Source organism: Saccoglossus kowalevskii, chromosome 1, assembly GCF_978046115.1.
Source record: "Saccoglossus kowalevskii chromosome 1, keSacKowa6.1, whole genome shotgun sequence".
NCBI lineage: Eukaryota > Metazoa > Hemichordata > Enteropneusta > Harrimaniidae > Saccoglossus > Saccoglossus kowalevskii.
Genome location: NC_140641.1, coordinates 17,940,878 through 17,955,711, shown reverse-complemented (window position 1 = coordinate 17,955,711; position 14,834 = coordinate 17,940,878). Strand labels below are relative to the sequence as shown.

At 39.6% G+C, this 14,834-nt stretch overlaps 1 protein-coding gene across 1 annotated transcript; it reads right to left on the bottom strand.

Annotated features, from left to right (window-relative positions):
* Positions 1-1,991: 1,991 nt before the first annotated feature.
* Positions 1,992-12,505, bottom strand: LOC144357549 (uncharacterized). The gene is made up of 5 exons (XM_078011684.2): positions 12,415-12,505; positions 5,236-5,296; positions 4,847-4,983; positions 4,640-4,739; positions 1,992-2,530 (listed from the first exon to the last, which is right to left on the bottom strand). Exons 2-5 carry the CDS (start codon positions 5,261-5,263, stop codon positions 2,406-2,408), a joined length of 390 nt encoding a protein of 129 aa, XP_077867810.1. The 5' UTR covers positions 5,264-5,296; positions 12,415-12,505; the 3' UTR covers positions 1,992-2,405.
* Between the last annotated feature and the right edge of the window lie 2,329 nt (positions 12,506-14,834).

Sequence of the window (14,834 nt, the reverse complement as noted above, 5' to 3'; positions counted from 1 at the left end):
ATTTTCCTGTGACGTCAAGCAAGGCTGTCTGAGTTTGGCTTAAATGACCATCGCTTTCGACGACGAGGACGACCCGGGATCGTGACCGCTGTTATTAAAAAAATCGTGAAGAAGATTAAACATTGAGAAAATTTTTATTGATCGACAACCTGTAACCTGACCTGCAACCTGCCCTGTAACCTGACCTGTAACCTGCGTTTTGTTGCTGCGGTGAATGACCTGTAGACGTGGTATCTGATTCATGTACATAAATCACCTGCTTAACTCATGTAGTAGAGTCGCTATCAAACACAGCTCGTCCATCTGAAAATTGTTTATTTTAATTCAACTTCGTGCTGTTTATAAAGAAGCGACAAAAGCTGTAACTGTCGATCTAGTTTTCCGATTTTCATTTTTATAAAACATTTCTTTCGTCATTAGTAGACAATTGTTTGCCTTAATAAGGATACACCATTAAGTGCTTGTCAAGTCTCAAAACGTCGAACTTCCAAGCTACTAACAAAACGGCATTTAATAATTGAAGCACTATGTGCCGACAATTATATCACATTGGACCAATTCATCACTACTTAATATTTCTCGATCAATTGCTCCATATATTACATTAGAAAGACTACGTGACACACCGATTTTAAGTGCTAGTGGGTAAGCATAGATCAAGTCTGTTTGAATAGTGTATTTACCTTTATTTATAAAAAAAAAGTTTGGATTTAATCATGTCTTATACATAAGCTTCACTGGATATTACGTATTGTTTATGACCGAACAGGCTAACCTGATGTGCGCTATGCTTCAAATCCGATGCTGGAGTCGTTTCAGTGTTACTGTGTGCTTAGGTCAAATGCCCCATGACGTCAATCAAATCTTTAATTCAGTCATTAAAAACTATTGTTGCGTGTTCCCGCATGTGTAGGACGAAATACACACAATTTTGAAGTTGGTGATAAGGAAAATATGTTTGAACCTGTGTTTCCATGGTGCTACTGCAGAAAAAAATACGTGAGCTCTATGCCCTGCCACGTGTTCATTAAGTCGTATTCGCTTGTGGTTATAATTTACCCCATCTACCTTCTAGTATATTTGAGGGGATATATTTCCGCGTATTTGCATTTTTTTTTTATTTATAAGGAAATACAATAAATAACATAGCTGAGCCAAACGTCTCAAACAGTCGTCTATGAATGTCTGGACAACAGCTGAAACCCGTACACGTGGTGTACACTTGATACACCGCTCCCTATCAGACGAGCAATTGGTTGACACTAGTTTCGATCTATATGTTTACGTTTTAGTGTCATTTGAGTTGCCATGAGTCTTGAAACACACATGTATATACACAATGTTCGCTCCGACGTTGCAGTAACATGAGTGAAACATTCGTCCTATAAATTCAAATTGGAGGAATCTAATAACCATTCAGAAAGTACTCTGGGTTGTGGTGTGTATATCAGACTAATCTTAAAGGGCGGTAGTCGTCGTTCCACGCATGTGCGGGTGTATGGGTCTCATATAAACAAAGATGGTGACTTTAACTGTTGCGCATATCAATGAATACAAACTGAGACGTTACAAAGTTTTAATTAGGTATTTTCTAGGTGGTTAGATGGTATCGAATGAGTCATTAGTGCAAGTTGCGCCCAGGTCAAACCTCATACTTGTGATATCAATTAGAAGAGCGCATTGGATTGTGGGAAAATCAATGTTTATCAACACAATGGCACACATGCGCAGCGCGACGATCACAACCTTTTAATAAAAAAATGCTTCACACTGACTACTGATTTTGTAAAACAGGCCATTTTCAATCGCCAAATAGAGAATTCCGTGTGCGATCCAGTGACTTGATGACAAAAAAACTATGACACTGTTAGGAGATGTAATACTTATTGCAGTACACTCATATTACTTAAGGTGACAAAGGCTTCAAATTAAATTTTGATGATAATAAAACTTTAATTTTTAATAATATGATAAGTCAAAGCTGCAGCGCATAATTTACACATACGATGTCTTTATTATGCTAATGACTTACAAGCTTTCAAATCAGCAACGGTATTATGCATGATTTTGTCGAATATGCCCGAATTAATAGCGAATTGACTAAATACAAATATTCCGTGTAATTGTATTAAAATTGATATTATTACAAAGCATTCTGAAAGTAAGGCAAAGTATTACAACCAAGCAATTGGGCAGCCGCGAAATGAATAGATTGATTTCTTATTTGTTAGATGTGCAAAGGCGTGAAGCTATGCAACCAAATGTCATAGGCGTGCGTCGGTTCGAGTAACGCACGCAGTACATATTTATTTTGATTTGACAGTATTTACCATGCCGTTTATTTTGGTGTTATTTTCTTGATAAAAAACTTCGTTCTGTTTGTGACAGATTGCGTGGTCGATTAATTAAAGTATGAAATACATCAGTACCAATGTCCCGATGATTGTAGTTGATTGACCGATACTATTACCATTAATATTACCACTGTTACATAAATCAGTGTCACAACAACTATTGCAGATTTTCAAACCTGTGGAGAATTAAGCGAATACGTTAACAATCAATCAATCAATAAATTTCACATTCTCATGCATCCATTTTTGAGACATAAATGAGTAGGTATATTAGAAAGTATAGACTTAGTCGTAAAATCAACGTCACTATAACGTGACAATTTAAAGGTAAAAACATCCCTGAGTGGTTTGAAATCGAAACAAGCCGGTAGGTTGATTGACGATCCGCTCCGCTAAAAAAAGACAAACAATATGGTCTCGGCTGTTGCCATGGTAAGACATACACGTGAACCTAACGTGGGTTTATAACTAAAACCCGGCCTCAAATACGAAGTTCGCAAAGAGCATTCAGCGTCTTCCGAAGTCATAACACTTTGTTACTCTAGGGCGTCTTTTGCTGTTATTGTTTTTATATTCACGCAAGTTGACCCTAAATTTCGGTAAGACGACAAACATTTTTATTTCCGACCGTTTTGCGATTGCATTTGCTAGATTATTTGATAGAACGCAGCATTCACAGTTCTGTCAAAATTCGAAGTCTCGTTTGGACGTTCTCTCGTCGATGCGCAACTTGGCCAAAATAAAAAGCGTTATCGGTTGAACACTTGTTTTACAAGACTAGTAAGAGGCGAAACATTTGACGCGAAAGTATTCAAAAATCAGTTTTTGTGGCTGTTGACATGGCAACGGTGGGCCAGGAATTTTCCAGATTTCACCACCCAACTAGAATAAAGGTATGAAATAGGCCCAGCCAAAAAAACAAAACAAAAAAGTTTTAAAAGCCGTTCCTGGTGAAAAGTCAAATTTGAGGTCAAATTTCTCAGTAATAAAACAAGATATCAAAAACACAAATAGTAACTTTGTGCCCACACTCAAGCTGAGTAGAATGAGCTACTAGTATGTCCGTGGTTTTTAGGAGGAGATTCATTGCAAACTTGAGCGAAATCGGCCAAGCCAAACAAATCACAGAAGAATTAAAGCGGGGAGTCGTCACCTGCGCATTCGCCAGTTGGCCATAGCATGTCATTATTTACAAACAAGAGTCTACCCATAAACCTTTGCGTTTTTATCGTGTGTTGTTATCGTCGCTTGAAACTCAATTCCCGCTCGTGCGCAGGTGACGACCTTCCCGCTCTAATAAGTGAAGTGTCATGAATTTGTTTTCGCGTATCTGTTAACCGACTTAATTAACTGATTATTAGCTGAATTGCTGTGTTATGTCTGTCATCGTTCAGGTCTATTTGAAGTTCTGGACGGAACTTGGCTCAGTGATTTGGAACTAATTACAAGATACCGTCGCTATTCTGACATCCGTAGTTATTAATGTAGTGAACGATTAATCAAAAGATATGACGTATTCAGTACTTAGTTTGATTGGCTTTATGATTGAAGGTTACGCCTTAGAGTCTTTTTACTGCTTTGTAATTGGTTAGAGTTTTGAAAATGAATAAAGAGAGTTTGAGTTGGTCTTGACGAACACAGCACGATAGACGCAGAAGAGAGAGAGTGCAGTCCTGGGCAGTCGAGAGTCCAGTCCAGGGGCGAGCCTTGAGGCAGTCCAGTCTTGGGCGAGTCTTGGGTCAGCCTTGCGAGAGTCTTGGGGACTTTTCCCCAGGGCGCCGTGTCTTATAGAGTGCTCGAAAGATCGACTAAGACGAGAGCTGAAACGTATTTCGTTGTGTGTGCCTTATTTGACTGTAAAGTTAAAGTGACTTTCCCGATCCCGTACCTCAAGGGGACGCGATAGAGAGACGAGACGAGATTCCCCCTGACAGTGTGGAGAACCCGAGAGAAAGAGAATTTCCCCCTGATAGAAGACACAGGAAATCACACACACCGTCACACACAATGGTAATTTTAAAGGAAAACATAGCGGAGCGGATCGCCAATAATGTTATAACCGACAATCGCTACGGTGGCTTTGGTGTTATTAAACACAATGGTGGGTTCAACCATAGACCTCATTCTAAGGTCTATGGTTCAACTGTTCTTTACCTCAATTTATCATAATTATCATAATACATAAATGTTGTATTATTCAAAATTGATTTTAAAAAGTCGTTTCTTACAAAGAAAGAATTGTGATGTCATAATGAATAATATTTAAACAAATGCTAACTACCAACCTTGTGTGTAAGAACAACCTTCACCAATAACACACATGCTCCTTTCCAAACATGCGCGGGAAAACAAGGTAACTTTTCCATCGCTCATGGTGTTGCTCACCTGTAAAGACAGAAAAATATTCAACGCAACATTATATGATTGGACAGAGCAGTGGTATTGTCTCTATTGCGAGAGTGTTGGGCTGCATGGGTGGTGTATATACTCACTGTACAGGTAGGATTGTCAAAGTCATATATATCACACGAGATTCCAGTATCAGCAAAATCAGTCTGACAGTCTGGATTCAAATCGAGCAGGGTTGTACACGTATAACACTTCAGTGCTAGAGAGTGACACACCATTCCTAAAAAAAAGGGTTATGTAGATTCAAACACAGCACAATACATTCCTGCATCTATGTTGCCACATGGCAGCTACGACAGAACAAAACGAATCACCCAATTATACCCGTCTAAACTATTTTTCTGCAATTTTGCATAATATATGGATCTATATTTAGATGAAAAGAAAATGTCACATTGTACGGTTTAAAGTTGAACATATAATCACGCAGTTGTGACACATAATTGACGTGAACATCTCGCGTTCTACTCACCCAATACGAATAACAATACTAGCTTCATTTGTATTGAATACGATGATTTCTTTCTTTAAATCTGTTAAATAAAAACATAAAACTGGTGAGAAAGACTAACATGTAAACAAATACCACTATATGAATTGTGTGTGAAAAAACATTCACATTGACACCAGCCTGCTTCAGTTTGCTATTATAAAATACTAAGATCAAACTACAAGTAAACTGTTCCTTGAGCTTCTCGGCCAATCAGAGTATTCAATTACAGTTGTTGTTTTTTCTATGACCACGGCCAATGTTTACAATATTGACTTCGGACGCATTTTAGTATGAGGGACTAGAGCTATTAAATTCAGATCATAAATAAGTAATAATGAACTTCCTTAAACCTTTGAAGTCAGAGAACGTACACAGGCATACTAGTACACCACAGGCATAATCACGTTACGAGTGGCGCATCAGTATTTTTATGGATTCCATAGCAAATGCTGTTAACAAAGCGAAAGTTGACTAGAACTGTTGCGGAACTAACGAAAAAAAAATTGAGTAGGGTTTGGGTCACAAAAATCCAGACTCTGAAAATGGAGTGCCGTGACCACTTCTACATTTTGTATCTTTGGTGTTTTTAAAAAGTTTCTTCAATTTCCATTCAGAGACTACTTCCTGCAATTGTTAGCGTTCCTATTTTGACGCAGTGGCAAAAGAGCATGAATAAAACAGTTGCTCTAGGTGTTATATTACTCATATTACACATGGCTTAAAATAACGTACTGTCGACAACACAACTTTTCAGTTAGTTTGATTTCCCACATATACTATTTCTCTCACGAGGTAGCTAGGTTTATTTTCCGACGGCCTGAATCGGACTTCTCACAACAGCGCTTTGCCTGGTTAATGTAGTTGTCAACGTTAGAGCGGCATTTGTCTTGGTGACAGCTAATCGGAGAAGTGCCAAACACGTGTTTGTACTCTAGAATATATCATGCCAAAACGTTCCGAAAATAAAACAACGCTAATGATTGGCGCATACAAACGAAACATAACGCTGTCATTACATATTAGGAGTGACACGCGACTACCACGAGGCCGAACTTTGGTGGGAATTTTGGGCGGTAAACAGACAAGTACCACGAGAACGCAATGGGAAACAATGTCGCGAACGTTAGGATATAGCGTCACGGTTGCTGCAGAAACCGATCTAGTCTCTCAGGACGCAACTCGTGGTTATCAAAACAATGTCTGAAATTACAAACTAGCTTAGAGAACATCACACAGAAAGTAACATTTTTTCATGTTAGATAACTGCGCGCGACATACTCCGGGGTGCAAAAATCACGAGAAGATCTCGGGATCACCTGAATCAAACATGATAAATTTTAAAATTAACTTGTGAATAAATCTCTGAAATTTAAATGACAGACTCTCAACAATAAACACATGTCAATCACATTGAACATCAGATATGAATTGTGAGTTTCAATCTTAGCTAAAACAGCAAATAACACAGTATATCAAAAACAATACAGTATATCATGAACACATTGCAGATTTTGCTTTACTGCACGGAAAAAATGATTCTCATTGAAAACTTGAAATAAAGTTACAGTGCAATACAAAGTTCAAAATTCTACAAAGTTATACAACACCGTATACTTTCGCTCGCTTTGAGCGCTGAAGCCCTTACTTCGGGCCGACTAGAAAAGTCGTGGATTTCACTAGAAAATTCGTTTTCAACGGACGGACTACCAATAACTTCCTCGGGAATTGAGAGTGTATTCTCTGGTGTTTCTGCATTAAGTTCGAGTGGATAAAGATGGTGTTAAGCCGTATTTGGTCTGTATTTCTACTACTCGGACGATACCGTCCTTGCCTGGAAGCAATTTAGTTACACGACCTAGTAACCAATGACATCGTTTTTTGATGTCCTGGTGTAATTGGACAATATCCCCCACCTTTATACAATTATTGGTTGTCCCTTTGATTTGATTCAAGTGACGCTCAGTAAGTGACGTCAAATATTCTCTTTGCCATCTCTTACTAAAAGCATTGTGAAGGGAGAATAAATACATAGCTCTTTTATTTGCAGTAATATTAACAATCTCAAAATTAGGTTCAGAAACACTAGGAATAGCTGGGGTAACATTCTAATCTGACGTCTATTTAACAAGTGGGATGGAGTCAGTGGAGCTAAATCTTCGACACTTGCGGAGAAATGAGTTAATGGGCGGTCATTTATTGACGACTCGACTTCGACTAAAATTGTGGATAGTTCGGTAAAAGTCACGTTGGCACGACCTAGAATTTTCTTCAAGCAATTTTTTGTTAAGGCTACCATTCTCTTGAATAGGCCCCCGGCCCACGCTATTCGTTTAGGATTAAAACGCCACGATATACGATTTTTGGTAAGATAGTTTTGTACCTCAGGACTGGACTCGAGTCCTTTCAAAATCTTAGCGGCGGCTATAAATGTGGAACCGTTATCTGAGATCATTTTTCGGGGCGTTGACCGTCGAGCAGTGAAACGTCGCATAGCCAAAATGATGCGGTGGTCAAATCTAATTAATTCTAAGTGAATACATCGAGTTGAGGCGCACGTAAAAATTAGTACATAAACTTTACTAGAAAGACCAGTGTGTTGGTCCCTAACGAACAAATGTTCCGTGTAATCTGTTCCGCAGAATTCGAATGGAACTGCTTCCTTCACTCGAAAATCAGGAAGTGGAGCTTGAGTAGGAAGGGGAAATGGAGTTCCATCGACCTTCTTACAAACGACACAAGATCTCAATGTAGAATTCACATGTCTGCGAATCGCGGTGATCCAATATTTTTCCCGAATTTTGTTAACTGTGGGTAACGGCCCACCGTGGTTTAATAAATGATGAGCATCAAGAATTATGAGCGTAGTAAACCGATGTTTACCAGGAAGGAGTATTGGATGCATGGTTTCGAAAGGAAAGTCGGTATTCTGAAGCCGACCACCAATTCGCAGTATCGACTTATCGTCAAGAAATAGTTTAAGTTGTTTTTGAAGTACCCCATGTTTAAATTGTTGTTTCCGAATAGAACTGACAACGTCTCCGAAATGTGTTGACTGAATCGATGTCAACCAAGCGTGTTCCGCGTCGTAAATCTCCTGTGTTGAGAGAACAAGTCTGTGTGGTTTAATTTGGATTTGAGTTTCGAAATGAAACGAAATATATAAGCAGTTGCTTTCAACAGACGATGTAGATCGTTGAAACGGCGAATATCGATAATCTTTTTAAGACTAGGTTCTGAATTTGATTCAGTTGCGTGAAAAGTCTCCTTCAGCGCGATGTTCGGCTCATTGTGAAGTTCAAAATGGTGGCCGAGTAAATTGTCAGATTCACAGGCGACATGTAACGAAACGATCTGATCATTAATTTTGGAGTTTTGTAGCTCAGGAGGTTCGCGGTTTGTATCGATGATATCTCCTGACACTGTTTCAGCAGTTTTTATGAAATCTTCTGCTGATTTATGGAAATGAGGACTAATTTCGTTCTCCGAATTGACATGTCCTCTGGATTGACTTGGTGGCGTACAAAGTAGCGGTCGATAGCTAACGGTGTCGCTCGTACCAGTAGTCTGACACTGGACACATTTCTTGGACACTTTTGGGGTCGAAATATTATTTTCAATTGTTAAGCATTTGTCGGTATATTTTTTGTATTGTTGTTCATGTGTAATGTTGAGTGCCTGTTGTCTTATAATCGTATCTTTAACACCCACTGACTCCTGGTCCCAGTAACTAGCAATCATTTTATTCATTACACTGTCATGTGCTCGGATAGAAGCAATGGTGAATGAATTTGTTTTGTTTGTCCTGTTGTGTGTAGTGAAAGGCCCTGACAGTAGGTACCCAAAGACAGTCGGTATAGCGTTTGGTTTGCCCCTAACTATGCGTGAGTTGTGTATAACAAAATCCCAATAGTGATCGGCGCCTATCAGAATATCGATGTTTAATATAGATCGATTTGACGGCGGATAGGCCAACGATAGACCTCTCAAATGTGGCAAACGTGCAATATCGTAAGTTACAGTGTTCTCCAATCCCTCGGAAATACAGTCGACCATCAGTACATCGATCGGGGATTTAATGCCATCTTTGCTTTGTAGTGACAGCGTGGTTCTCGGTATGGACTGCACACCGGAACGCGGATTGGAGAACGAATTCAGACTCAATAATTCGTTATAATTTGGGATTACACCTAGTTTACGTGCGAAAGAGTTTGTGACAAAGCTTCTATCACTACCATTGTCAAATAGGAGGGTAGCAACACATTTAGTACCCCGAAAATGCGTACTAACTCGTGCGGTTTGAAGCATTGCGCGTCGCGGACTGTCAGAGATAATTTTTGAGTCACTCCCGGTAAAACGCGATTGTTCACCAGTATTTGCTGTATGTGAAAAATGCGAGTTTGCCGTGCTATAATTCGTTGAATTTGTTTGCGCAGTTCCAGATTTATCAAAATGAATCGACGTATGATGTTTACTCTTACAAACACGGCAAGTGAAATGCGACTTACATTGAGACAACTTGTGCTTTCCCAAACAATTAAAGCATCGTTTATTTTGGGTAATAAATTCGACTCGATCCTTCCTAGTTGAAATATTTGTACAATTTGTGGTGTAATGCTTGCCTTTGCAATATATGCAATGTGGGGTTCTGTCACCAATTTGTGTTCTACCATGAGTGTGATCAGTTTGTGTGACATGGTTTTGTTTCTGTTGATCAGAATATGTGGTACCACTGTAAGATTTGTCAGTATTATTGTAATTACGACGCCCATATCGTTTGGACTTGAACTGTGTTGAGTCATGTGTACTCTGGGTGAAAGCATGTATTGCTGAAGGGTTTGTGTCGTAATCTACCTGACCTATGGCGAGGATTTTAACCTCGTGTAACATATGCTGACTGAGTGTGACTAATGTCCATTCCCCGCTTTGGTTGGATCGCGCTAAACTTTGTTGAAATTGAACTGGGAATGTATCCAGTATCATGGGTATGAGGAGTTTCTCATGGCCCGCCTCGGGTACACCTAATAAACGAAGTGCCCTGATGTGCTTTTCCAGGGTATCATGATATTCCGTAAAGAATTGGCATCATAATTGGGTGTGTCTGCTGTGCGTAATGCACGCATATGAGCAGCGATAATTTGATGTGGCTGGCCGAATCGTTCGGTCAGAAGCTGGAGTGCCAAACTGTAATTTACTATAGTAAGATCTAAGCCGGTTATTACTTCTAGAGCCCCCCCCCCCCCTCTAACGACCTTTTCAAATAAGCAAATTTTATTATTGGACTAAGTTGTGGATTTAAACCTACAGCAGTATTGAACATATCCCAAAATTCAGCCCACCCCGTATACTCGCCTGAATAGACGGGCAAATCAATACGTGGCAATTGAACAGAATTAAATTGAGTGTATTGTGGTTTCATACCTGAAATATGAGCTACTGGAATTGAATTGTTCAAAAAGTTATTTGTGTAACTTCTACTTGAGGCACTGGTGCATTAGCGGGTTGATCGAAGTGTTGTACAGGTGGTTGAAACGCGACTTGAAACGTCGGTACTGGGGGCGCGACTTGAGGTGTCGACGGCGGTACGACTTGAGGTGTCGGCGGTGGTACGACTTGAGGTGTCGGCGGCAGCACGATTTGAGGTGTCGGCGGCAGTGCGACTTGAGGTGTCGGCGGTGGTACGACTTGAGGTGTCGGCGGCAGCACGATTTGAGGTGTCGGTGGCAGCACGATTTGAGGTGTCGGCGGCAGTGCGACTTGAGGTGTCAGCGGTGGTACGACTTGAGGTGTCGGCGGCAGCACGATTTGAGGTGTCGGCGGCAGTGCGACTTGAGGTGTCGGCGGCGGTACGAGCTGTTGGACCGGTGCTTGTTGATCATCTGGAGGGATTGGTTGTTGATTTACTTCGTGTTGACCAAGTTGTGGGACTGGATGTATTTCTTGCTTCGCTGGCTTGTTTTCTGTCAGGAATAAATTGATCGAACTAAACCTCTCTAGTAATTTGAGTTCGATTTCTTCAGTTTCCGTAAACTCTGCGTCCAGAACATCGGCGTAATTTCTGACTTCATCGCAGGCCTTTTGTAAGTATGCTTACTTTGATCAGCCGATATACTTCAGATTTGTTGTCAGTGACTTCAAAGTCTGGGATTCTATCCTCGGCAAGTGTCAACGCGATATTTAATTGAGTCACAACTTTGTTCAGTCTATCTATTGTTTGTTCAGGATTCTTCGAGGCATGATGAATCAGTGTTGGATATCCTGGTCTCGGCACCAAATTTATGTGGTGGATAAGTTTATATCGCAAAACTAGGCGTTGGGGTGTTCTTTTCGTCACATAAAACGAACTGATTAAACATGCGGAATTGTTATTGAAACGGACATCGATTGCGTTGTGTTTTCTTGAGTTGAACAGACGTAAGGTATAATTCAAACTTGTTTATTTGTACTCAACATGAACATCAATACGTTGTACAGCAAATAGTTCTTGGTATAAAATATAGATCGTTAAATAATAGCTTCATGAGGAGTTGACATCGTAGAGAGCATAGAAAGGAGGGTGTGCATAACGAGCATCAAGTTGCGAAGCTACCATAGAAGGAATTACAGCGATGGCCTGAATCGGACTTCTCACAACAGCGCTTTGCCTGGTTAATGTAGTTGTCAACGTTAGAGCGGCATTTGTCTTTGTGACAGCTAATCGGAGAAGTGCCAAACACGTGTTTGTACTCTAGAATATATCATGCCAAAACGTTCCGAAAATAAAACAACGCTAATTATTGACGCATACAAACGAAACATAACGTTGTCATTCCATATTAGGAGTGACACGCGACTACCACGAAGCAGAACTTTGGTGGGAATTTTGGACGGTAAACAGACAAGTACCACGAGAACGCAATGTAAAAAAATGTAGCGAACGTTAGGATATAGCGTCACGGTTGCTACAGAAACCGATCTAGTCTCTCAGGACTCAACTCGTGGTTATCAAAACAATGTCTGAAATTACAAACTAGCTTAGAGAACATCATACAGAAAGTAAAATTGTTTCATGTTAGATAACCGCGCGCGACAACAATATTGAATGAGATTATATATAAATATATGATCTGACTGGAATTGACCCAAAGAAACAACGATACCGATCTCTACAATCGAATTTACCTTATGTTTGTTGCACGCCAGAGACGATATAAAACCCGATGCTGGAGTCGTTTTAAGTGTGACGACTACAATAAGTTCTACTTTACTTAACTTGGCTTAACTGGCTTGCGCACGTCACTTAGTTACCTATTATAACACATCACTCGTTAATACTGTACTGTAATTGGTCAAAACAGGATCACGTGTTATCGGCTAAATTACCATAGTAGCGCCAGGGAAATTACTAGTTCCCTAGGGAGACTAGTACATCAACTAATGCCCGGAGATCACGTCACTCGTCACCTGATCGTGTGATTTCCAATATGTCGTCTGCTAGTTCGGTCGCTGATATCGACGGTCCGCCTCGAAAGACTGGACGATTTAGCTTCAGTTCAGAAGAAGAACTTGACACACTAGTAAAAAATTAAGATGCACCGAAGACGAAGGACGCAATCAGGTTTTCTAGAAGCGTCTTTACATCGTTTTGTGAAGAAATCGCGACACCGCTAGCAGACGTCGAGAAGAAGACGGCAGACGATCTATGCACGTTCCTAGTATGAACGTGTAATGTGTTATAAAACACATATTGCATGGCCTAATTCGGGCACTAGTATACGTTTACAATATGTGATTATTAGCATATGGTTGTTGTTAGCATTGTTTTTTTCCCAAGGCGATTTATCTGAAACGCGATGGGCGAAGGCGTACTTCAAATACCTCAGCTGTTAGACTCCTGTGTGAAGATTTGATTATTGACGAATATTGATTAAGACATTCACTATGTAATTTATGTGCATGCGTAGACTGACATAAAAAACACGTTGCGCTCATACAAAATGTCAGTATTCTGATGCAATAGAATTCCTTTCCGTTACAATTTATACCGGGGACAACACTGTCCCGACGAAGAGAGACAACTGCGTTCTGATAGAGAAGATACAAACAAAACAAGAGAACTGGCGATGGTTGTAGAACCATAACTGCCCCAGCTCAAAGATTGTTATGTAATACATGGGAATGTGAATGAAAATGTATTGTAAGGTTACATCTGTGTAATTTACAATATACCTTCAATGTGAAGGACAATGTGGGAGTTGACTTAAATGACTGGTAGAAGCAAAGCTGGTCATATTTTACGAAATAGTAGTTAGAATTTCCAGATATGCAATCAACACATTGTGGGATATCAATATATGGATGATAAACAGCAAGTGATATTTCCAGAGATACAGTTGGAATTGTTGCAAAGGAGTGGCCTATTAATCCATGAAACATACTCGCACATATCTGTACATATCATCTTGTCTTATTGTGTGTGGGCAAAGCTGTCATGCACACAATCGGAAAAAATATGTTATTACTGTAAATAATTATGAACAATAGAAACTGGAATTTAGAAAATCTATGAACAATTAATAAGGAAAATATGTGATTTGCTGTACAGTTTCCAGAAAATTATCACAAGTCCCAGAAGTGCATACAAGTCGTCAAAACGTACAGTTTGGTGACAGTTGGGAATGATACCAAGATTTAACAATTCCATGAGAACATCACAATGTTCTTTTAACACATGAAACGGATGTGCATTCGTCGAATTTTGTTTGGTTTCAATAGGCATACAAGCACCTGTATATATTTTGACAATAAACCCCTCATTCACATTGTGCAAATACAAACAATATATTCAATCTTCTTGATAGTAACAAGTAAGTGTTGCATAAACCCGAATGAAAAGTCCGGAGTCACGGCGAATACTTCTAGCGAGTCACCCCTCTAAACACGGCATTCCTGTGCCAATGACATTGAACTTTGCTCTTCCATACATCAGCAGTTTTGATCTTCAAATAATTAAAATAACCTTGATACCCTGACGAAGCATGTCTATTGTTTCACAACGACTGTCCCAAGGGATTTTTGTCTTCTCAATTTCTCAAGATAAACGTCCCAAGGTTGTTTTCGGACATGTCTTTCAGTTTGGCAGCATTTCTTGTATAAATTTATATTGCATAAAAACGTAGTAGATACTGTTACTGAAGCACAGAATTTGCATGATTTTTTTCTCTCCGGCCATTCACGCAAACTGCAAACGAAGTATTTTACCTCATCCATGTTTGTTGACACTTTGCAACCGCCTTGATGGATGTATTGTGACTTATTTTGAGTCCGGATTCTGACCTTGCATTATGGCTACATTTACTGCTCTTTCATACCAGTTCAATTTCCTTTCATTATTACATCAAAATTTCATGATATTTAATATTTAAAACCAACCTTTATTTCACAGTCACTTTAGTTTTCACTTTTCTAAAATTATTTTACTGATCAAAAGACTTTTCACTCCCATCATGCAATCCCCCATAGTACTCCCGCAGACACAGCGGCGATCGCCAACATAACTACAAATAACCTCGCTCTCAGGAGCTGAGGAATGAAGAAAACAT

Bases quoted from the DNA above. Each gene is read 5' to 3' on its own strand.
- LOC144357549 (XM_078011684.2), bottom strand. From the start codon at position 5,263: ATGAAGCTAGTATTGTTATTCGTATTGG. The intron at 4,984-5,235 runs GTGAGTAGAACG...CCTTTTTTTTAG, and splicing joins AGTATTGTTATTCGTATTGG to GAATGGTGTGTCACTCTCTA. The intron at 4,740-4,846 runs GTGAGTATATAC...CTGTCTTTACAG, and splicing joins TTGACAATCCTACCTGTACA to GTGAGCAACACCATGAGCGA.